The sequence below is a fragment of the Trichoderma camerunense genome (assembly GCF_050948025.1).
Source record: "Trichoderma camerunense strain CBS 138272 chromosome Unknown V8C40scaffold_22, whole genome shotgun sequence".
NCBI lineage: Eukaryota > Fungi > Ascomycota > Sordariomycetes > Hypocreales > Hypocreaceae > Trichoderma > Trichoderma camerunense.
This window is the reverse complement of record NW_028145348.1, coordinates 116,807-139,191: the sequence shown is the minus strand read 5'-3', so window position 1 is coordinate 139,191 and position 22,385 is coordinate 116,807. Positions and strand designations below refer to the sequence as shown.

Below are 22,385 nucleotides of genomic sequence, written 5' to 3'. Positions count from 1 at the left end.
CGCAGGGGGTCGCTGCCGCAATCTGCCGCAATCTACGGAGAACACAAGTACCTGTACCAGCTCCTTGAATTGATAGCAGGTCGGCGCTAAAGCCGGCGGGTCCCCCGTCAAACGACTGGACTGGGCATTGTGCTCATATTCATCGATGTTCACGTTCACGTACTCGTACCGCTCTTTGTTTGTACGAGTACCTTGTGACGCACGAAGTACTAAGAGTACCTGTACTCGTGCAGGACGACGGGCGGCATGGAAGTATATCGCAAGTACATCCCTAACAGGCTTCCCCGCGGAACGCACGCGTAATTGGACCCCATGTCATATGGCGCGGTACCTGCAGAACACCCAAAGCCCGAAGCGGACTCGTGGGTCAAATGGTTCGAGAAGAAGAAGATGATCCATCATGATGATGCAGCCCGTACTCGTATGTACCTCTGAGCGAGAATGCGCCACCGCAGAAAACGTCCATCTGCTACCAGGCAGGGGACTTGGATCACTGAGCACTTTTGCAAATAGGTCGGCACTCGCTAAAGTTACGGCACACGGCATCAATGTACATGTACTCGCGCAGTTTGCTTGCAAATGCAGACGCCAATTAGTAGGCCAATTGCCATCAATGATGGAACAACCACCAGCTGCGCTGATAAGGGTGCGGTGCGGTGCTGGAGCGCATCCAATGCATGTACGTACTAATCATGTACAACTGGTACGATGGGTACTGTATTAGGACGCCTACCTTTTATTGATGGATTGATGGTGTGTGGAATCGCCGGAGGCGCCAAGCGGCACAAGCACTGATGCGGCCTTGCAGACTGTTGCGTCGCTGACTGCGATATTGGATGGAGTCTTGCATTGGAGATAAGAGATTTGATAGCAGCAGCGATAGCGGCCGGGCAATCAGCAACCAATACTGTGCAATCCAGCATCCGACAATATAATTCTCGTAATTCTGCCTGCAGACAACGCGCTCGTCGAATTGGCGGATGCAAGGACACCGTCTCTTTGCCGCCCCTTTCTCACCTCACCCTTATCGCGGCAGCGTTTGGGGTCGTGCAGCGCTGGTGAAGCTCCGGACCAGCCATACAAACGATACCGCTGGGGCCGGGGATCGGCTGGCGTGCATTTGGGAGAGACTCGCATCATTGCGCTACGACCAAGTCCCGTCCGGTACTTGGGAATAAGATTCGAGGCTAGAATCATGATTCATTCGCAGGCGGAACTGCCTAGAAGGAGCCCGGCGAGTGCTTTGTCAAACATAGACCGAGAATGGCGTGCTGCATCACCGTGCATCTGTGCGAGTCGTGGCAAAGAGAGAAGCCCGGCCGGCGCATTGCAGCCAAAGTCGCTCGTTTGATGCATCATAGGGTACCTATCATATCATTTGCTCCCTCCTTTGCATTGGATACGGATCAATTACAATTAGTGCTCGTATGTACTCGTACTATTGACGGGATAGACAGACAGACACCGTACATGCACTGGGACCTCCATGATGAGCGGCTAGCAAGCCGTGGCCAAGCAGGCTCCGAGACGAGCACGTACGAGTCTGTAACAGTACAAAGCACCTCTCTGTACATACATACAAAGCGCTCGTACATAATGACATCCTGGGAGAGCATTGGACATGGAAACCTCGCAAGGTGCGCACTTCAAGGCTCCGCGAGTTCTAGCGTCGACGGATTGCAACCCCCATCTCCGCCAGCTATTGCCTTGGCTTGGAACCCACCGCGAGACAGCCGGAGGACCCTTAAATCGGGGAACCACCTTGAGGCCGCGCTAAAACCCACTCTTTCTTGCTGTTGGTCATTCATGTAGGACTTTTTAGGCCGGTGACAGTCTGGACGACTGGAGTGATTGATGCCTCGTCCGCGTGCCTGGTGAGGAGGAGGGCACTGCCTCTCTGTCTGATCATCACGGCTGCCTCCATTAGCACCTTTGCGGATGGATTAAATGATTGATTGATTGATGGATTCACACTCGAGAGAGGACGGCATCTCGGTGCTACTCCTGGATGGTCATAGTCATACTGTAGTCCATGCAAGGGCGTCTTCCCCAGTAGTTGCATCGAGAGGCGGCGCCATGGGAAAAAGTATACACAAAACAGCCCATACCAGGTTATACTTTGTACCCAGCGGGCGCACAACAGCGCATGTGTACATCCATACATGCATCGTCTCTGTTCCGTTCTGGTCTGGTGTTGCCGGCTGCCGCTGCGTCATGTACCGAGTACGAGACATGAAATGCTGCTGCAAGCCAATCGAGGTTACTGTACGCCCACAACGGCCACCGCCAAAGCGGGCGACTGGTCACTAAAATTCTGCCGGACATTGCTCCCAACGAGGCCTAAATTAGGCTCACCGCACTCGAACTGTTATTGTTGCGTCTTCTCTACCTCATTCTTACTTGCTGTGTTGGGTGTGTGTTGACAGCTCGTGCTCCCCCGCCTTTTCTTCCTTTTCCGGCCTTTATCTTCATTTTGCTTTTTTGCTTCGTGGTCAGGCCGATGCTAGCGGGCGGATGCCTTGATGCCGCCAATGGCTGCTGGCGATTTGAGACAAGATCGAGCGGATTGTCGCATCCCAAATCAAGCTTTCCCAGCCTCACTTTTCTTTCTCCACGATGCCATCGTCCGTTGCTGTGAAACATGGGCCCTTCTCAATGACCGCTGCGTGCTCGCACTTTTGCTCCGGGGGAGAACCAAACAGCTTCCGTGCAAGTAATCATGATCATGTCCAGGCCTCCCTCCCAATCTGATCCCAAGGCCGCGCGACATTCTACCTTACACACCTTGTGCTTTGTAGCGTGTACTTGATGCATCTTTTTTTCTGCGTCAAATCAGCCAGCCCGTTTCCTACGTGGGATGGCTTGATTTGACTCGCAAGTGGCCCCCCCTGCCTGCTCAACGCAGTCACGGCCAATCCCATGTCCGCAATCGAGGAGAGGAGTTGGCGGTGCTGCTGCAGAGTTGTCTATACATCAAACTCTCGACTCCATATCCTGGACCCGTCCTTGCATAGTTGCATACCGTACCCGTTCATGCAGCTGGGACTCGTCATCCAGCAACTCAACAAAATAAAATTCAAGAGAGGCAGCGCCTGTACAGAACTGTACAGAACTGTGGTGTGTACCTACTTTGCTACAGTCTAATAGTACCAAGGTAATAGCGAATTGATCCCGAGGTCCGGGGGTTCCTGTGACATGGGCCTTGTTTTTAGCGTTTAGCAACACCAGCGCTCAACACTCTTCGTTTGACGCTCCAAGGGGGTGGGTTTCACGAATACGGGCTGTTTCTCATCTGTACGCGAGGGGACGTTGTCGCACTGAGCGTACGGAGTTACTGTACAGCACAGTATTTTCCATGGATTTTTTTTATTTTATTTTTAGCATCCGTTTGATGGGGTTCGTTCTAGGCGGGTTTGGGGACCCATCGCATCGCATCTCATGGGCATCATCACAATAATCATATGCACCAAATCCAGCCACCCTTGGCTTGCTCGACTCGGTCAACGCTGACGGCCCTTGACATCACCAGCCTCAGGCCCCATGGCCTCGAATTGCCTGATCAGATTTGAGGTGAGAAAAACGACGAGTTTCCCTTCCCATAGTTCAACTCCCATCACGTCAAAACACTCGCTCATCCGTCACCTGACGCTGCCTACCTTATGCGTTTCTTCCACACTACTGCATCGCCATCACCATTGAGCTGCTAGCCAGGCGACACGTGCGATCCTATGGTGATGAAAAGACGGTATATCACACAACACACCTTTTCTCCCATCTCCTCATGCACACAAGGCAAGGATCTCGACGCCAGTTCAGTTCCAACGTGCTCGCCCGTGTCTGAGGCGGCTTGAGGCGGCTTCGCGGCTTTCAGTCCTGTGTTCATAGTGACATGTCGTGTCCCATGCGGCTGGCTGGTTGGCTGTTACTTAGACCGATGCGCCGGCTTTGGCTGTATTTCTCGTGGGAGGGGGCCATGGATCGACGTGAGGAGGAGCTGAGAATCAAGCCGGGCTTGTTCCCTGTTTGGCCCGGTACGGCTCTGCGCTAACATCGAGGCAATCGTGGGCTGGGCTGTCAGTTTACCTTAATCTCTAAGAGCTGGGGCCCGGCTTCTAGATTACAGGACCGTCGAAACAGCCCGCCCTGCATAAGGCGCTGCATCGATCGATCACGACGGCCTCAGCTAGACATGAGCCACAGCAGGACGCACGGCAACACAAGCCGTTCTCACGTCCTATCATGGTGAACCACGTCCCAAGCACAAGCACCCGAACCCCTTCATGAGGAGAAACCCCAACCTGAAGCTACACCGCGCATCATGACATCAGTCAGTGAGAAAAACACAAGATCTGCAAGCCGCAATCAATTCACCACTAGTCGGCTTGTCGGAATTTACCCCATGGCACTGAAATCATGGGCCTCTGAAAAAAGTCAAGATGATAGACCAGGCTTGCCGAATTGGGCTTTTTCAGTCTGCCCTACCTTGTTGCTTGTCTCATGCATGCTGACCAAGTTCACATGGATTCTATACTCCGTAGGCCTCTGAGAATACGACATTGAGCCTCTTGCAGGCCTACGGAGAGAACGAATCTTTCCTCATTGCCACCCACATTACGTCTCCATCCTGCGGGTAAAACCTTGCGGCGACAAGGCGTCAAATTGACAAGATGGCTATTCTAATCCAATAGCCACGTTGTTTTCTACAATCCCCAGGCAGACGAGGCATTATAGACAGATGGCAGTGTTACCCCCCGTCTATCCTAGTTATAGACTGCTACTCCATAATCCAGGCATCCAACGCTACAACGCCATCGCCATGAACCTATCACATCGAATGGTTAACGCGCACACACACATTCGCTCCTCTAGAACTGTGACTCTACCCGTTCCATCAATCAATATCAAAGCCACGCAGTACCTGAAAAGATAATGCGACCCTCCCCTTTTCTTTTTTGTTGTATTACTCACCCCGTCTAGTCCTGCATATCTAGCACAAACACTATCACACAGCTCATCACACACTTCGGCTCACTAACACACTCACACACACTCACACGCCCCTTACAAGCCTTGCATATACTCGCTCTTATCCCCCGCTTTCTCAAACCCCATATCTCCTGCATAACGCTGCCTTGGCTAACCCATCCCGAATTACTCCTCTAGGCACCGAGCCTGCCATCCCATTGGCCATGGCCTGAATCTAGACTCAGCACACCCTTCCCTTTCCCTTGCCTTGTTGTGGCGCCCGAAAGGCCCTCCGAGATAACCAACTCCATCTCGGGGAGCGAAAAAAAAAAAAAGAAAAGACATTTTTCTTATCGGCCATGTCTCGGCTTGTTTCCCGAGTTGGACTTTTTAATGCTGTGAACCACACGCGCTTCTGCCACTTACGTTGACCTAGAGTGTCCTTGCATATATGTTACAGGCTCCAATAGTCAATAGTCTTGAGGACTGCACACAGATAGGGCACGGCCTAAACAGACCAGGCAAAAGCGAAGGTCAGAAAAAGTGAGACTGCAAAATGAATACGTACATACATTGAGTAATATGACCACCTAATGAACTCATCGAGGAGTACTTTCGCAGGAGAACGCCAATTCCGCTAACACTTAAATTTTAATGCATAAATAAAGTAGCAGTTACTAAAGAAATATAAATATAGTAGTAATCAAGAGAAACCTATATATAATAGCAGTTACTAGAGAAATATTATATATAGCAGCAGTTAGTAAAGAAATGTAGATTTAGCAGCTCCTCCCTCTGTAGGCGTATGATTTAACTCGAAAGTGTTCGAAATCTTCTCAGTCTCAGTTTGTTCTGTCCTCCGCTTGCCAGGCCACCGCGTTAATGCACGAACGCCTGCTCTTTCAAAAAAATACGCCGGCGATTAGGGAGAGGGGGGCGTACGACAGTTACCTTGTCAGCCAAGCCCAAGTGGTTTTTGGCTTCTCGTCGTACGAGTACAGAAACACGAATGGGATGAGAGGCGGAATATGCAGACCGGATGCCGTTTGAGCCGCTCCAATCAGTAGTAAAAAGGTAGTTGCGGAAGTATGTAGATGCATGGATTCGTGGTGTTGAAAGCCCAAGCTTCTCCGCTTGAATGCAAGTGACCGCTAGACGAGATACAAAGTTCGATAGACTTGACACGTAGGTAGTGACAGAAATCATTGACAAACTTGTTCCGAGTAGACATGCGGCTAGTAGATGCAGACACGCATACATTCACATGGCAGAAATAGACTTCTGCCTTGGCCTAGCTTTGACAAATCTCATCTCATTTCGTCGTCGTCCTGCGTTTCTAACAGGTATGCCTACACTACCAAAAAAAAACCATTTTGCGCCGCGGACAATGGCATTCTGTCCGACCTGACTATTTATCAGGGAAAAACCGCTTCCGGAACCAAATGATGCTAATAAAAAAAGAAAGAAAAATATCCCCCCAAATGGGGAGACAGAGTCCCAAAACAAAATCCAAATATGCTCCCGTTCCTATGCTGCTTCATGACCGGTCCTGGCTATCCCTTGGGTATCTTATATGTTTGACGTGTTAAATCAAAAAGGAAATTCTTTCGTCTCTCTTTCCGCGTGGGTCGCCCTCATAATTCCCGGAGCTCGCGCTCACGAGGCAGCTGCGTCTACTTCTCGTAGGACGGTACGCCGTCAAGCCACACACCACCACCACCACTTTTTCAGACTGCTAGAGGAAGCAGTCGTCAAATATCATATTTAGTGGCCGTTGGTTTGAGGGGCAGTGGGAAGCTCCTTCAGGGCCTCGGCAATGATGCCAAGGCCCTTGTTGAGCTCCTCCTCGGTGATGACGAGAGGAGGCGCGAAGCGGATGATGTCTCCGTGCGTTGGCTTGGCCTAGAGGAGGGTCGTTAGCAAAGGAACTTCAGAGAGAAAGAGGGGTAATGATGATAGGGACACGAGGCAGAATAAGGCAGCCGTGATAAAAACGCAGAGATGCCTGATAGGCAGACATAGGACTTACCAAAAGGCCCTTGCTCTTCAACAGGAGGCAGAGATCCCACGCAGTTCGGCCAGAAGCAGCCGACTCGTCAATGACAACAGCGTTCAACAGACCCTTGCCGCGGATCGTCTTGATAATGGGCGACTTGAGGGCGGCCACGCCGTCGCGGAAGATGTTGCCCAGACGCTCGGCGTTGGCAGTCATGTTCTCCTCCTCGAGAATCTCCAGAGCCCGAATGGAGACGGCACAGCCCAAGGGGTTGCCGCCGTAGGTCGAACCGTGAGTTCCAGGCTCAACAACCAACATAATCTCCTTGCTGCTAAGGACGGCACTGACGGGGTACATGCCTCCAGAGATGGCCTTGCCGAGAGTGACCATGTCGGGCTTGATGCCGGCCCACTCGGAGCAGAGCAGTCGGCCGGTACGGCCAATGCCGGTCTGGATCTCGTCGCAGATGAGGAGAACGTTGTGCTTCTTGCAAAGAGCGTGGACCTTGGCCAGGTAGTCTTCGTCGGGGACAACAACACCAGCCTCACCCTGGATGGGCTCAACGATGAAAGCGGCGGTGTCCTTGCCATGGGCCTCCAAAACCTCCTCCAGGTCGGCCACGTTGTTGTAACGGATAGGCTTGCCGGTGGAGGGAGAGGTGGCGCCAATGTTGGGGACGTAGGGGCCGTAGTTGTCCTTGGATTCGGGGTCGGTAGACAGAGTAATGGCGGTCATCTGGAGACAATGTTAGTTACCACCTCTTGAGCTGCGTTTCAAGTACTGATTCTCTTGAATCAGTCCATTTTGCCCAAAATAGGCTGGCACACTTACGGTTCGGCCGTGGAAGTTCTCGGCAACGCAAAAGACCAGCGCCTTGCCCTGCTCAACGCCCTTGACCTTGTAAGCCCACTTGCGGGCAATCTTGATGGCCGTCTCGGTAGCCTCAGCGCCGGTGTTCATGGGCAGCACCATGTCGTAGCCGAAGACGTTGCGGACCTTCTCGGCCCACTTGGGGAACACATCGTTGTAGAAGGCTCGCGAGCTCAGCGTCAGACGGGAGGCCTGGTCGACAAGAGCCTTGACGAGCTGGGGGTGGCAGTGGCCCTGGTTGACGGCACTGTAGGCGGACAAGAAGTCGAGGTACTGCTTGCCCTCGGGGTCCCAGACGTTGACGCCCTGGGCCTTGGAGAAGACTACGGGCAGAGGGTGGTAGTTGTGGGCAGCGAACTCGTTCTCGGCGGCGATGGCAGCATCGGTGGATGCGGCGTGGAAGCGGGAAGCGGACGCCATGGTGAATAGATTGCTGATGTTGTATTTGAGGAGAATAGGTCTAGGTCTAGGTCCGGGGCGTTAGTCAATGACGAACCAACAGCAAAATGGAACAGATATGAAGGTGGTGTCAGATGTCGGAAGAAAAGGGTATCGACGATAAGCCGATGCAGGAGGGGGGAGGGGCAGAGATAAGGGTGGGAAAAGGAAGCCGTGATTCGGAGCTGTTGTGCAATGGACATAACATACCAACTGAAGGAGGGGATGATGAAATTCACGCGATTGCTATGGAAAGAAAAGAAGAAGAGAAAAAAAGAAGCTGTGAGTCGGAGCCGATCAAAGATACGGAGTGGGTATATAAAGTTTTGTGTTTGGCGAAACCCACCTACAGGCGTCGGAGACCACCTGACCGGGCAAGGCAATTCTAGGCACAAGCAGCCCAGTCGAGAAAAGAAGCGTGGAATCAATGTGTCAACTACTCGACCCAGATCCAGGCATTGGAGACGAGATACGCCGCCGCTATACCCCTAAGTGCAAGTGGGAGTAGAAAGCGGGTGGAGATGCGGAACATGTTGCGCCAAATCAACGCCGTGGCGCCGAACCGGAGGACGAGGCTCGCAGGATTCGGATGGCCCACGAGACGAGAGCGGCCGGCTGGCTTCGGCATTCCGTAGTTTTGGACCCCTAATCAGCAAGTTAACCCAGCGGATGGAGGGGCATCGAGATGGGCTATTAGTGCGTGGGTTGGCTGGCTGGCCGAGGATCCGGAGAATGTAAAGAGTTGCAGGGATTGGATTGAAGCTGGAACCAAATAAGCATACAGCAGGCGGACAGACGGAAGCTACCTGGATAGCTCATCCTTTTGGTAGGCTTAGCTCTATGAAGAGCAATCAGCAGTAATTTGTTGGTGATTCTCTTAATGTCTTGGATATTCCAAGAGTCGCGGAATGGACAAGCAAGTGCAGCAAAACCCCCACAGTCACAGTTTGGCCATGATTTCAGGTTACTGCAATAAAAGTGGGGGCAAAGGCGTGTCAAGAGCGGTGTCCAGCCAATGACCGTGGCAGTATTACGTACCGTGCATTGGCAAGCAAACTCGAAGTGTGTGATTGAATCATGGATTGGCACAATCACAAGCTCAGGTGAGATGATGTAATGCTTGCTGCAGGGGGATGTGATGATGCTGCTGATCTGTCGGTAACAGATAAGGTGAAGTATCGGTGCATTTGAAGGTTCAGCGGTGTTGATAGAAATAGGTACAGGTAGTAATAGATGAATCCATAGCGTAATCCATGTGCTGTAATGTTCGACTGTGCTTTATCATAGAGTCTCAATGTCTGAATGCTATCAAGGTGTACATGATACACAACAATACTGCTGTAGGTATGGTAGCTATCACTGAAGCCGATCCCCATAGCATTGCTAGGTAGGTAGTATTGACTATAAGGTATTGTTGACAAATTGAAAATACAAGCAAACAAACAACAAATGCAATCAAATCAATTGTAAATTCCTCTGCTCCCATTGATTGATTAATTGAAAGGTTGATGCCATCCATCCAAGAATCAATAGTTGCTCCCGAGGTCCCCTAGACGCAAACCACGCAGGCAGCTTAGGCCACCAATCGCCCTCTAGCGCCCCCTGTAAACCCTGTAAACCCGCGTCCACCACCCTTTTCTCCCCCAGTGGAACCTCCAAATCAACCACTAACACAACTGGCCAAATCCTCAGCCAACTCACCCGATATCATGGCCGGCCACAGACGCGCTCCGTCGGCCTCGTTCAAGGCCAAGCCGCGCCTCTCCCCCGTTCCCCTGCGGGACATCTTCATCATCCGCCTCGTCAATGCCTGGTATCTGGCCACCTTCTTCCAGCCGGACGAGTTCTTCCAGGCTCTGGAGCCGGCTTGGCGCCTCGCCTTTGGTGCCAACAGCGGCGCGTGGCTCACATGGGTATGTTGTCTTTTATATCCATCCATATATGTTCATACATTATCAATTGGAGGCCAATATTAGCTTCAAATCGACTGGAAAATTCATATCTTTGACTATGCCAGCTAACAACTCTCCTCAACTCCATAGGAATGGCATTATCAACTGAGATCCTCACTCCATCCTCTCCTCTTCTCAGGCGCCTACATGGCCGCAGATCGTCTCTCCGCCGTCTTCCCCCCAGAAAACGCCATCCGCTCTGCCATTGTCATTGCCGCTCCCCGTATCCTGCAGGCATTCATTGCCGCTCTGGGTGACTGGTACACCTGGCATCTCGCCGCCAACGTCTACGGCTCTGACAGCAATGTGTCCTTCTTTGCTGTAAGTTTCACTTTCACCCCCTGAATCATCCCCGGACCTCACACTCACACTCATACTCATACTCATACTCACATCTCACACAGCTCTTCATGCAACTCCTCAATCCGTGGCAATGGTACTGTTCCACCAGGACATTTTCCAACTCCCTAGAGACAACCCTCACCGTCATGGCCCTAAGCTACTGGCCCTGGCAACTCGTCGGCGTCGCCCCCTATTCCATCAAGGAGAATTCGAATCCCTTCAACGTCCTGCGCGGCAAGCTCTGGCGCCTCCGCGCCTCGCTCTGCCTCGCCGCCTTTGCCGTCGTCCTGCGCCCTACCAATGTCCTCATTTGGCTCACCATTGTCTTCATTGCCCTGACGAGGATCACGCTGCAGGGCAACTCGCCATTGAGTTTCTCTTCTGTCCTGGTTCTCTTCAGAGAGGCCATCCTGTGCGGCTCCTTGGTCGTCGGCCTTTCGATTGCGGCTGATCGTCTTTACTTTGGCTTCTGGACCTTTCCGCCTTACAATTGGCTCAATTTCAACATTTCAAAGTCGCTTGCCGTCTTCTATGGTCGCAACCCCTGGCACTATTATCTCCTCCAGGGCATTCCTCTGCTCTGCACCACCAGCTTGCCCTTTGTCCTCCCGGCACTTATCAAGCCTTCATCTAAGACCACTGATCAGGCCAATATCCTCAGGACACTCTCCTGTACCGTCTTCAGCACCGTCGCCGCGCTCTCTCTCATCTCACACAAGGAAGTCCGCTTCATCTACCCTCTGCTCCCGGCCCTCAGCGTCCTCGCCGCCCCGCGAGCCGCGGCCTTCTTCACCACCGTCCCCAAGACAAGCCCACCTCCCTCCATCTCCTCCGCAGCCCAGATATCCGCGCCCCAGCCCTCCGGAACCAAGTCACCCACTGTCCGCCGCGCTCGCCTCCGCAACAAACCTCTCCTCCTCACTGCTCTGGGCGTCAACGTCATCCTCGCCGGCTACCTATCATTCCTCCACCAACCAGCCCCTCTCACTGTCCTATCATTCCTCAGGAAACAATACGAACGCATCCACCCTTCCGCCGTTCACTCCGCCCACGCAACTCACTACAGCTCTCCCCCAAACGGCACGCAGGAAGACCTCTTCGCCCTCTTCCTCATGCCCTGCCACTCCACCCCCTGGCGCTCCCACCTCGTCTACCCAGGCCTATCCGCCTACGCACTCACCTGCGAACCCCCATTGCACACCCAGCCAAACACCCCCGAGCGCGACCTCTACCGCGACGAAGCCGACCGCTTCTACGACAACCCCGTCCCGTTCCTCCGCCACGAGCTCTTCGCCCCAGAGAACCCCGTTGTCCCCGTCCCGCGGTACATTGTCGGCTTCGAAGGCGTGGAACCTTGGCTGCGCGAGTTTCTGGATACTCCTGAGGGTAAGGGGCTGGGTATATCGCAACTTACACCTGTTTGGGCTGGTTTCAATGGGTTTTTCAACGAGGATTGGCGGAGGGCTGGTTATATGATGGTTTGGGATACAGGGGTTTACGGAGAATCTGGCATAAAAGCTTGATCGCGATTTCGCGGGTTTTGGTTTTGTGAAATTTCTTGTTTGGAATGTACTGGCATCACGAGGAGGAGAAAAATAGCGAGCGACTAATTCGTACGACACATATTTAGATATGCATAATAATCTACCTACTTCTCACCTGAATATTATATAGTAATCGGCAAACTCTCACAATAATTCACCTCTTAACACAAAAAAAACCAACTTGTTTAGATTCTATCACTTGTATTTTGTTTTCTCTCATCTCATTTTTACATTTGCACAACGGCACAACTCCGACACATGTCTCTCATAAACTAAATAGTTTCGTACCTAAGTGGTTTCCCAATTCCAACATGCTTCCTCACATACATACAACCAATGTTTTTAAGACGTCAAAAGTTCCTTTTCCACTCTCTCCTCTTTCATCGCGGGGGAAAACAAACCATCGAATACATGACGACAAAGGAAATTCGTTAATTCTAAAAAAAAAATTTGGAACAAAAAATTGGGGAGTGGTAGAAGAAGAGAAGAAAAAAAAAACATCCCGCCAACTCCTCGTAATCCTAGATACATCTCGTCTCATTGGGAAAAAAAGCGTTTCAACCAAAGTCACTATGCTTGTTTTCCCTCCTGCTCTTTATCTACAGCAGATGTCGATGACTGTTCCACAGGTGGCACCGCCTCAGAGGGAGGATTTGTTGAAACCTGTGTCTTGGGCTGGCCGCTCGTCTCGGGAGCCTTTTCCATGGGGGGGTCATCCATGGGGGCGTCAACGAGTGTTACGCCCTTCTGAGCAATGGGTTCTGCCGGTGCCTTCTCTGTATCACTAATGACCCTGTGGATCGTCATGCCCTGAGCGGGCTCCCTCTGAACTGCCTCTGTCTGACCAAGCTTTCTGTACGCCTCTGGTGGGGCATTTATCCTGTTTTTCTGCAAATCTTTAAAAGCATCTTGTTGAGCTGGCTTTCCAATAGAGTTGACTTCCTCTCGAGATAGGTCTCGGTTTATATCTAAGCTCTTGCCGCGTGACGCCGTCAGACTTGGGCCAAATCCTTGATGGTGCTCTGGAGGAGGCGGAGACTTGGTCCGCTTCTGGTCGGCGTTTTCTTTGGCCTCTCGATACTTGTGCTTTATCCAACCAATCGGGCCTTTAGCGTCCTTATCATCGTCCCGGGAGCTTTCGTACGTGTACGCGCGATCACTGCCACTGGGTAGATGCTCTGAACTTTCGCCAGTAAAGCTTTTCCGGGGCATAGCAATGGCGCTTCCAATCGAGGTGGTGCTAATATCTGCGTTATTGTTTGAGCCTATGTTAAACTGCGGTGGCGATGCCCTGGGACTGCCCTGTCCACTTGCAGAGTCATCTTTCTTGGTGGGCCTCGACAATCTCCATCGACTCTTCTTTTCTTTATCGGCCGTCTCGACGATTGCGGGCAATGGCGTCTCATGAGCCACTTGTTCAAAGTCCGAGCCGTCATTGAAAGATGAGTTAACCGAACCAGGGGGGGACTTCTTCCCCTGTGGGATATCCCGTGAGATATCCTCAGGTCGCAGTTGCTCTTGATAATGAGAAACTGAGTGATTGTGGTGGTGATCAGCATGATTCTGGTGAATCACAGGGGTCGAGTGCTGGTGATGTAAATCTGGTTGCTTTTGAGTCTCCACAGAGGGCGCCGAAGCAAAAGGCGACGGCTGAGGCACTGAATGAGGAATGGCAGTCGGGCGGAACTGAGGCTGTGCTATGGGCTGTGCAAAAGCCGGCGCCGCTTCCAAGGGGTTCCCAGATTCTGTACCTGGCGAGGCAGAATGCGGGAGCGACGTAACCGAGCTCTGTGCACTGATGCTCATGCTACCTGGTATCCGCTTCTTCTTCAGCTTGTTCGGCTGCCGTTTATCGTTGTGGAACAGTTGCTCCAGCTTCTGTAGATTCTGGTGGTGATGCTTCGATGGCGTGGAGGGTTCGTGCGAGTCTAGCAATCTCTCCTGGCTCCTACCAGGTGATAGCAAACGATCTGGGGAAAGATGCATTTCATCAAAGGTCCTATGTATTTCGTTCGGCGTGGAAACTCGTGCGGGTACCTCCAGCTTGGTCTCCGCGGGTGGGTGAGCTGGTGTCAAGGGTTCTAATGCCGGGGAGTGCGGCGCGCGAGCAGGGCTCTCGGTCTTCTTGAATTTCCCCCCGACCAAAGCTGGAGATTTCTTGGATGGTACGGTGTTGCTCCTAGCTAAACCACCGCCAGTGGGCGTTGCTGCTAGGGCCGGGCTGTTGGGAGTGGCTGCGCCGTCGACCCTTGAATGTCTGGAGGAGACAGATCGGTTCCGTCGAATCATGCCATCCTTTCGAACGTTCTCAGCGCCCGCACTGGCGTTGGACGCCGTTCTCCCCAGGCCCGAGCTCCGATCTGGGTTCGGCGTACGGGGTCCGTTGGAAGGCCCGGAGGCCACCTGCTGCATCGTGGTTTCATCTGCCTCAGTGCCTTGCATACCAATAAGGAAATGGTCTTGGTTCTCAATGAGGAAGATGATGACGCATTGGTTCAGGCGGTACTCCTCCGGGGCCATTGCATGAGAGGGGTGAGAGAGCATGCCGGGCTGGAAAATGGCTGCCAAGTTCTGAGAGTTCATGCGGTTCTCATCGGATTTGGCAGCAAAGACGGCCAACAGATCCAGGATGTAAAGAAGCAGCTGTTTGTTAAGCGGGGGCAATTCAGTAATTACCTTTTGGTATTTGATAATGGCTCCCCTCTCGTCAAAGTTTTCAACGAATTGAGGACCGTCTGTATCGCCGACTGCCTGCTTTGTAGCCCCTCGAAGGGGGTCGCGGAACTTCTCGTACAGGTCCAGAGGCACTACAGGCTCGGGTAGGTCGTTGAGATATCTTCGGAGTACGGTGGCGGCATCGTGGACGGTGTATCCGTCCCAGACGAGTCCCTTGCCATATCGATCAGGCGAATCGAATATCGTCTTGAGCTCCTTGATTCGTTTCTCGGATCCATTCAATCGAAAGATGCCTTCAACACCAGTAGCTGGTTCGAGGTGTTAGTAGCGGCGTAGAATTGATTTCTGCTCTTCCATCCAACGTACCTTTTTCTTTCAAAAAGACACCACACTTGGCGACGACAATGGGAACGTAGCCATAGATGTAGCTTTTGCCATTCTCGTCAACAAGAGAGATGGCAACGTTTGCGTATGTTATACTCTGTCGGAGAGGAACTCCAAATATGCCCGGGCCGCGGTTGTCTAAAATTCATGGCATTAGTTGCACATGTCAATACGACCAAAAAAATATACTGATATGTTTTCTTTTCTCTCCTTCTTTTCTTCCATTCGTCTTGGGGGGAGAGGTAGCCAAGGGACAGTGGGGTTGAAAAGACGGAGGAAGAAAGCAAAACATGGGCGAAGGATCTGCATCGCTTGACACGCTGCCTCAATAGACGAGGCTATCCAACGAGAATTTGTATTGCGACCAAAGTCCCTGGCATCAGCAGGCCTATGCAGCACACAAAGGAACCGAGCAAATTGAAATCGATACCAGAAGACCTGAATAGCGACCAGAGCGTCCTAAGCGAGGCAAGGTGTCTGCGGATGAATGCACAGGGACCGGCGGGAGGGGAGGTACTGGAGGCTGAGGTTGAGAGCGTACCCTGCGGAGACGATTCCTGGTGCTTGGTGGGCAGCTTGAAGTTCTTCCACCACGACTTGAGATCGCGTTTGTTCGGCGGCGACGCGGGCGTGTTGGGCAGCGCAGGCTGCGGAGGCGGGCTGCCCTGGTGCGCATTCGGATTGCTAGACGTCATGGCAGGCGGGCGGGCGCACGGAGGACCGGCGGACTAGAAAGAGGCAGCGCGGCCAGAGTCAAGATTCAATGGGCAGAGCGTCTCGACGAGGTCCCGGATTGCCCTGGCGGGAGGGGGGGCGCAATGAGCGATGCGGCTCCCGAAGGAGAGCGAGCGAGGGGCGGCAAAAGCGAGAGTGCAAGGCAAATGCCAAAGCAACCAGGCAGCGCAGCAGGTGGTCGGATCGAGGCCCGCGAAGGAAACGAGAGTCGACGATCTCTGGGCGGGCAGCGCAATCGGGGCGGGAGGATGAGAGGATGAGAGGATGTAAAAGAACAGCGTCTCCAAGACTTTGTCTCGACCGTCTAGCCTTTGCAGCTATTCGCTTCGCCGAGCAGGGAGGCGGGCTTGAGAGCGGGCGATCCAAGGGTGAGGGTGAACTAGCGGCGAGGTGCCCCGACGGGATAGAGACATGAGGGAGGCGATTCCGGGGAGAGGAGCGAGCAGAGGAGCGAGAAGCCGGAGAGAGGAAAAGAAGAGGTGAGGATCAAGATACGGGGATGAAGGAGGTGACACGGCGTTTGGCTGTGGTGTTGCACTTTGTCGCTGTCTGAGGTTTTTGGTGGCGGGTGGCACAGCACAGCGCTACAAGGCCGGCGTACCTCCTGGTAGCGCAGTCGTATTCTTGCAGCTCCAGGGCCAATGGTTCGTGGAGATGGCTGGAGAGGGGGAACGTCGCTCGGTACCGGTACATGGGGCTGCAGGCACTCGTGTGGCGCGGGCTTAGCTGGAGTTGCTGGAGCCACTGTCTGCGTGCTGAGCGTGCTGATGACTGGCGGCGACAGCAGGCTTGGGTGAAACACAGGCGCCAAGGGACCGGTGGGAGGGAAGGCACAAGGTACCGCTACCTGCAGGCCATCTGCACGGCTGGCGGGACGCGGAGCTACAAACATGTACAAGCTGCAGTGGCAGGTGCTTGCGCACAGCACAGTCAGTGCCCAAATCTACAGGCTACAGGGCACTTGCAGCAAGCATCTCGACTTTTTCCGACCAGCCCCTCTACCTCTACTCTAACAACCTGATACGATGCACCACTGACAGACTCCAAAACATGCCAGGGGAAAAAGAATGAGGCGGTGCACGGCCGAACGAGGGGTTGGCATAATGGCGAATGACGTTGGCGGCCAGCATGTTTCGCTCTGGGATGATCGGCGCCTGGATCTCCAAAGGCTGCGCAAACAAGGCCACGATCCCTGCAAAAAACGGGTGAGGGAGAGCTCTTGGACTTCTTGGAGGGGGCCAGCTAGAGACACGCCTGATCCTTTTCAGCTGGGACCCGTGACGGTGACTGTGGTTTAATTTGAGCTGTTTGGCTGTTCCAGGAAAAGGGCTACTTTAGTCGGCAGCTGGATCATTATCATCAGCTTGCAGCAAGCGAGCGAGCGAGGGGGATGATGACATGGATGTTCGTGCTGCTGCAGCCTTGCGCAAGTCCTACAGTACAGAACGGGCGAGGGAGCCTGTAACAACATGGAACCTACTAACTGTAAGCTGGTGCATTTTCATGTTGGTCTTACTCGTCCTGGTAGGAGTACTTCGTATAATAGCCTAGATGGAGAGCACATACATGTACAAATCAAGGGCATCATCATCACCAAGGCCCAGGATGGATTGATTAATACTACTCCATCTTGTGTCTTTTTTTAGCATAGCCTGTCCGTGCTAGTCAATTGCTGATCCAATCCGTCCCTTCTCCATCCAGCTTGTCTCTCTCTCACCTGGCCTAACTCCTAACAAGCATCTTTTTGCTCAATTAACTTTATTCCTGCATATACGCGTCAATTAGCACTATCAAACGACTAGCCTCCCAGGCGTTCACGGACTGCTCTCGTATTTGTTTACTCCCGACGCGACAGGCGCATCATCGACTTCCAAATCCCATCAAATCGCCGCCAGGCTTATGCCAAGGCGCCCTCACGATGCCGTTGTGGCTTGGGCAGGTCAAGGGGGCCAGGCTGACTGGCGTCGTATCGAACATGGCCCGAACCAGTAGGTTGTGAATTGTGAACAAGGGCTATGGAGAATAGAGAATAGAGACATTGTCAGTGACTCCGTATATCATCATCGTGAAGTCGTCTCGGTCCTGTCAGAGCCAATAAATACTTGTACAGGTAAGCCCTTGTGTCTGTTTTGCCCGCATTACAAAGAACAAACCAACACCGAGCATAGCCACGCTGCGCTCGGCTTTTCAAGGCTCACGATGACTGCAGTCCAACACTTCAGGTAGCAATGCAATACGGACTTTCTTATCAGCTCTTGTGTGTGTTTTTAACGGTAGACCAAGGCAAAAATCATATTCAGGTGCTAATACCGGCTGGGCATAGACTTGAAGCTATTCAGGTCCGAGATGCACAATGTCCTGCAGTTGCTTCGTTCAGAAACTTTCGTAGCCAGCCATGCGTCCGGTGAGTCCAAATTACGAGCAGCCAAAGTGGCTCCATCGTATTATCAGTACAATGACAAATGAAGATATCGTACGTCAGTATATCAGACATGTTGGAAAAGGAGTCTGGCAGGATTGTAGCTATTGCTACCTGATACGACTGTAGATATCAGTGCATCTGTGTCAGTGTAACCGATTGCGAATCATGTAGCCTTAGGAGGTTTTATTTGCAAGTGTCTGCTACTATCGCTATATTCCTCTAGTATCTGCTGCTATTGCTATATTCCTCCAGCATTTGCTATATAGGTATATCCTTCTACTACCTGCTACTCTCGCTACATTCTCCATCACGATGCTGTGCCCTTGTTTCCAAAGACCTGTACATCTGCACAAGATTCTTCTCAGACCGCGCACGGCGATAATCGTCCTCGGGCAATATCTTCCTATGCATCGCCACGACAAACTCCAGCAGCAGCACCGCCTTGTCCGTCTCGTCGTTTGCATAGTACAAGCTTGCGAGCTCGTGCAGTGAGCTCAAATAAAACGGATCCTCTATCCTATTCGTTCTCATCCCCCTAACCACCAAGCGCTCCAGTATCGAAAACGCCTTCGTGTTGTCTATCGGCCCCCCTTGCTTATAGATCTTTGCCAATTCAAACTGTGATACTAGGAGAAACGGGTGGTCCTCTCCAAAGATCCTTTCTCGAAGAGCCACTACATGCTCCAACATCAATTTCGCCTCGTTTAATCGTCCATCTTGGCGATAGGCCTTTGCGAGAGCATGCTGTGATCCTATTGTTTCTTGATGCTCTTCGCCCAAGGTCTTTTTGCGAACGGCCACCACTCGTTCCAGTATTGATATTGCCTCCTTGTATTTTCCAAGTTCGCGATATGCCTTCGCAAGTACATCCTGTGACCTTATTGTTTCTTCGTGCTCTTCCCCAAGGACTTCCTCTCGCACAGCCACCACACGTTCCAGTATTGATTCCGCCTTTTCATATTGCCTGTCGTAATAGTATGCTCTCGCAAGCTCATGTTGAGGTGATTGCCAGACTGAGTCCTTGTCACCTCGCATATCCGTGTAAGCCACTAGGTTCTCCAGCATCGACACAGCCAATTGGGTCATTCCTTCGACCAGCATGCATTGCCCTACACGGCAAGCTAGAATTAGGGAACTCTCATTATCAAACCTGAATCTGTCATGTAAAATTTTCAGTGTGTGCGGAATATATGCCATCCATTTCTCGCGGTTGTTGTATTGGGGACCCAAGAAGACAGACGCAACATGCTCCAAAGCAAGATTCGGATTCATGGCATCTGTAAATCTTTGCCTTGCCCATACAGTAGCAGCTATATGTACAAGTCTGTGCATGTCGTAGAAGTCTTCCCGTTGTAGGGTTAGAAACCCATAGCCGAGCAAAGTACCGATAGCATGCAGAAACTCCTCCCGAGACTCTCCTTCAGGAAGTAGAGATCTCGGTATGCCTTTGGGTTCAATGTATGAGATGAATGCTAGTAATTTTGCCGCTGTTGGGTCTGTCTGAGTGATTTTCTCAAATGACGCCAGCCATGTCAAGGCAATCGCATTCTGGGATTCTTGATACCGCGTCGAGTCTCGAAAGTGTCGACTCAAGATACTGATTTGGTCATACGGAACGCCCTGTAGGAGACTGAGAAGCTCTCGGATTGTGACTTGGTTGACGTTCATATATGCCACTGCTTGAGCAATTGCCAGTGGGATTCTTTCGAGAAACTCAATCAATGACTTGATATCTTCGTCGACACCGACAAAGCCATTTTGGATCAATGACTTTCGGAAAAAGGTTTCCGCTTCATCCATGCCCATTTCTGACAACATAACAACATTAGTCTCAGCAAAATCAACAGCAACTCCACGATCACGAGTGGTGGCTAAAATACAGCCCAAGTCGCTTCGAGGTAGGTACTGCAATAAACCTCCCGGCGCTGAACTGTGCCCGAATATGAGATCGTGATCGTCTGCGTTGTCCAAGACAAGAAGCCATCTGCCTGCTTCTTTTGTGCTAAAATAGTCTTTGACAATCTGCTTATCATCTTTTCCCGTTTTATTTGACTGGGGAATGTGCCTCGCGATGTCGGCACAGGCTTGTTCGAACGTCGCAACACTTAGAGCGGGAATACAAAGAACGGAGCATTCCCTACCACCCTCGTCTCGCAACACATCTTTCATCATGTATGCAAGTTGTAGGGCGACTTGTGTTTTGCCCATACCACCCAATCCCACCAATGCAGCCCGGCTGAAGCTTTGCTTGTGAAATAGCATTTCTTTAAGCTTCTCCAAGACATCTTGTCTGCCGACGAACCGCTCGTTCTTGAGCAATGGGATAACCCAAATGGCTGCATGTGCACGATCTTCTTTGCTAGCTCCGTGATCTATAAAGAGCTCTTGTGGGATCGAATCGGTCCGGTGATAGCGTTCTAATAGTGATTTGCAAGCAGATGCAGCTGTTGCCGCCGCAAATGGTTGCCATGCCTTGGACTTGTGGGAATCAGCGTAGTCGCAAACACTCTTAATCACCACGTATGGTAACTCGTTGTAAAATCCAGCGGCCTCCATTTCAAATCCAATGACCTGGAGCTCTTGGCTCAACGCATCGCGGTCTTTTGCAGACTTTAGGACCATGTCCGCTGACGCAAGGCGTCCAAAGTGCACAGTCGGATGCTGAGCCTCATTGGCCCTTTCCGGTCCTAGCATTCGCTTTGCAGCTATCCTTTCCCTCGGAATGATGTGGCTTGTATCACAATTCGTCTCAAGACATGAAGCCTTGATCGCTTCTTCACATATGGGGTCTGAGTCGGTAAGACAACGACGGCAAATACATGGTGCACGTTGATGATGTTTGTGGCGATATCCAGAAGCAAAAAGCTTGTCCTCTGCTGATCCTGGATAACTGTACTTGATGATTTTCTGGCTGCTGGCCACTTCCTGAAGGTGTTGCAGATGATGGCTTATTCGATCTTCAAATGACCGCATGCCCCTATCTGTCTGTATCGCACCCAGCAATCCACGAACACCCCTATTGAAGCTGCTTATGTTGTATCCAGGGTCTTCTGAGCGTCGAAATCCGTCTGGATATCGCTTGCCGTAGTCGTAGAGCTTCACTTCATCGCCAACGATGACATCGCCTAGCAGAATCTCTCCCCGTGGGCCTGACGGAACCCCGCCACATATTCCAACAAGCAGAAGCAGCTGAATGGCAGTGAAGCTCACGCGCATATTTGCAACAGCCTTGGCAGCGCTGATTTTCCCCATGCTCTCGAGAAGGATGATGACAACATTGTGGTTGCCGACACAGCCCGCCGTGTAAAAGTTCTGGTCACCCTCTGCTCGGCCAAAGTCCTCATCCCAGAACTCGTCAACAAGGAGGCAGACTGCATCGTATTCGACTTGCAGGGCGCAGATGATTGCTATTTTGAAGTCGCTCCGCCGTATCGGTTGAGTTGGACTAGTACCATTTGACATTGTGCTTGCATAGAAGAAAGTAGCGATAGAAGCAAACAATAGCGATACTAGAAGATAAAGAGGATGGCAGCCGATTTATGATGGGCTTATCTTCCATTGCTTCAAGTCGTCCCTTGGCGTGCGGCTGAGAGAGTGAGGTTGTTACCATGTGAGGGGCTGCGCCATCATTGGTTGCATATAAAGGAGCGACTCCCTTGTACTTACCAGCTACTCTCACTATTTTCTTCTACTACCGCTATCTTCAGGTAGAAGTATATCCGATAGATCGATTTGTGAGCATCTATACAGCTGACTTGGGCCCTGATTAACAAATTCTTTGAAGAGCGGCGATATGAATGCAACGCCTTACGGGTGCATAGTATACTTTCCTCTATTGGCAATCCCCAGCCATTGTGAGCATAGGAAGATACTGCGTGCAGATACGAAAGCATTTTGCGTATTAGAATCTCATGACCTGTATGAATATAAATCTACGAATGCCGGTAACAGTAGAAGTATCAAATAAAGTCCAAGGTATCTTCAATGCTGTAGATCTTGAACAGACAAGCATATGTAGGTACTACTAGTGGACCAGAGGTTAAAAACCTCACACTGTACAA

At 51.8% G+C, this 22,385-nt stretch overlaps 6 protein-coding genes across 6 annotated transcripts; 2 read left to right on the top strand and 4 right to left on the bottom strand.

The window, feature by feature from the left end:
- Positions 1-932: 932 nt before the first annotated feature.
- On the top strand, positions 933-1,915 carry V8C40DRAFT_117069 (uncharacterized protein). Its single transcript, XM_083210870.1, has one exon. The coding sequence runs from the start codon at positions 1,264-1,266 to the stop codon at positions 1,810-1,812; it is 549 nt and encodes a 182-aa protein (XP_083068415.1). The 5' UTR covers positions 933-1,263; the 3' UTR covers positions 1,813-1,915.
- A 3,851-nt stretch (positions 1,916-5,766) lies between these two features.
- V8C40DRAFT_256445 (uncharacterized protein) lies at positions 5,767-6,234 on the bottom strand. The gene has a single exon (XM_083218275.1). It carries the CDS (start codon positions 6,223-6,225, stop codon positions 5,845-5,847), a length of 381 nt encoding a protein of 126 aa, XP_083068414.1. The 5' UTR covers positions 6,226-6,234; the 3' UTR covers positions 5,767-5,844.
- A 495-nt stretch (positions 6,235-6,729) lies between these two features.
- On the bottom strand, positions 6,730-8,251 carry V8C40DRAFT_270232 (ornithine-oxo-acid transaminase; the record flags this gene model as incomplete). Its single annotated transcript, XM_083220166.1, has 3 exons — positions 6,730-6,867; positions 6,995-7,696; positions 7,793-8,251. 3 exons carry the CDS (start codon positions 8,249-8,251, stop codon positions 6,730-6,732), a joined length of 1,299 nt encoding a protein of 432 aa, XP_083068413.1.
- Positions 8,252-9,948: 1,697 nt separating this feature from the next.
- V8C40DRAFT_256439 (protein GPI10) lies at positions 9,949-12,225 on the top strand. Its single transcript, XM_083218274.1, has 3 exons — positions 9,949-10,182; positions 10,312-10,542; positions 10,626-12,225. Exons 1-3 carry the CDS (start codon positions 9,979-9,981, stop codon positions 12,084-12,086), a joined length of 1,896 nt encoding a protein of 631 aa, XP_083068412.1. The 5' UTR covers positions 9,949-9,978; the 3' UTR covers positions 12,087-12,225.
- A 62-nt stretch (positions 12,226-12,287) lies between these two features.
- V8C40DRAFT_256435 (Rho GTPase-activating protein) lies at positions 12,288-16,561 on the bottom strand. The gene is made up of 3 exons (XM_083218273.1): positions 15,709-16,561; positions 15,150-15,305; positions 12,288-15,091 (listed from the first exon to the last, which is right to left on the bottom strand). The coding sequence occupies exons 1-3, from the start codon at positions 15,860-15,862 to the stop codon at positions 12,678-12,680; spliced, it is 2,724 nt and encodes a 907-aa protein (XP_083068411.1). The 5' UTR covers positions 15,863-16,561; the 3' UTR covers positions 12,288-12,677.
- A 1,922-nt stretch (positions 16,562-18,483) lies between these two features.
- On the bottom strand, positions 18,484-22,343 carry V8C40DRAFT_256428 (uncharacterized protein). Its single transcript, XM_083218272.1, has 2 exons — positions 21,991-22,343; positions 18,484-21,910 (listed from the first exon to the last, which is right to left on the bottom strand). The coding sequence occupies exon 2, from the start codon at positions 21,784-21,786 to the stop codon at positions 18,604-18,606; it is 3,183 nt and encodes a 1,060-aa protein (XP_083068410.1). The 5' UTR covers positions 21,787-21,910; positions 21,991-22,343; the 3' UTR covers positions 18,484-18,603.
- Positions 22,344-22,385: the final 42 nt, after the last annotated feature.

Coding starts and splice junctions, on each gene's coding strand:
- V8C40DRAFT_117069 (XM_083210870.1), top strand. CDS start 1,264: ATGGCGTGCTGCATCACCGTGCATCTGTGCGAGTCGTGGCAAAGAGAG.
- V8C40DRAFT_256435 (XM_083218273.1), bottom strand. CDS start 15,862: ATGACGTCTAGCAATCCGAATGCGCACCAGGGCAGCCCGCCTCCGCAG. Junction 15,306..15,708: donor CCAGGAATCGTCTCCGCAGG/GTACGCTCTCAA, acceptor CATGAATTTTAG/ACAACCGCGGCCCGGGCATA. Junction 15,092..15,149: donor TGTCTTTTTGAAAGAAAAAG/GTACGTTGGATG, acceptor ACCTCGAACCAG/CTACTGGTGTTGAAGGCATC.
- V8C40DRAFT_256439 (XM_083218274.1), top strand. CDS start 9,979: ATGGCCGGCCACAGACGCGCTCCGTCGGCCTCGTTCAAGGCCAAGCCG. Junction 10,183..10,311: donor GCGGCGCGTGGCTCACATGG/GTATGTTGTCTT, acceptor TCAACTCCATAG/GAATGGCATTATCAACTGAG. Junction 10,543..10,625: donor GCAATGTGTCCTTCTTTGCT/GTAAGTTTCACT, acceptor CATCTCACACAG/CTCTTCATGCAACTCCTCAA.
- V8C40DRAFT_256445 (XM_083218275.1), bottom strand. CDS start 6,225: ATGTATGCGTGTCTGCATCTACTAGCCGCATGTCTACTCGGAACAAGT.
- V8C40DRAFT_256428 (XM_083218272.1), bottom strand. CDS start 21,786: ATGTCAAATGGTACTAGTCCAACTCAACCGATACGGCGGAGCGACTTC.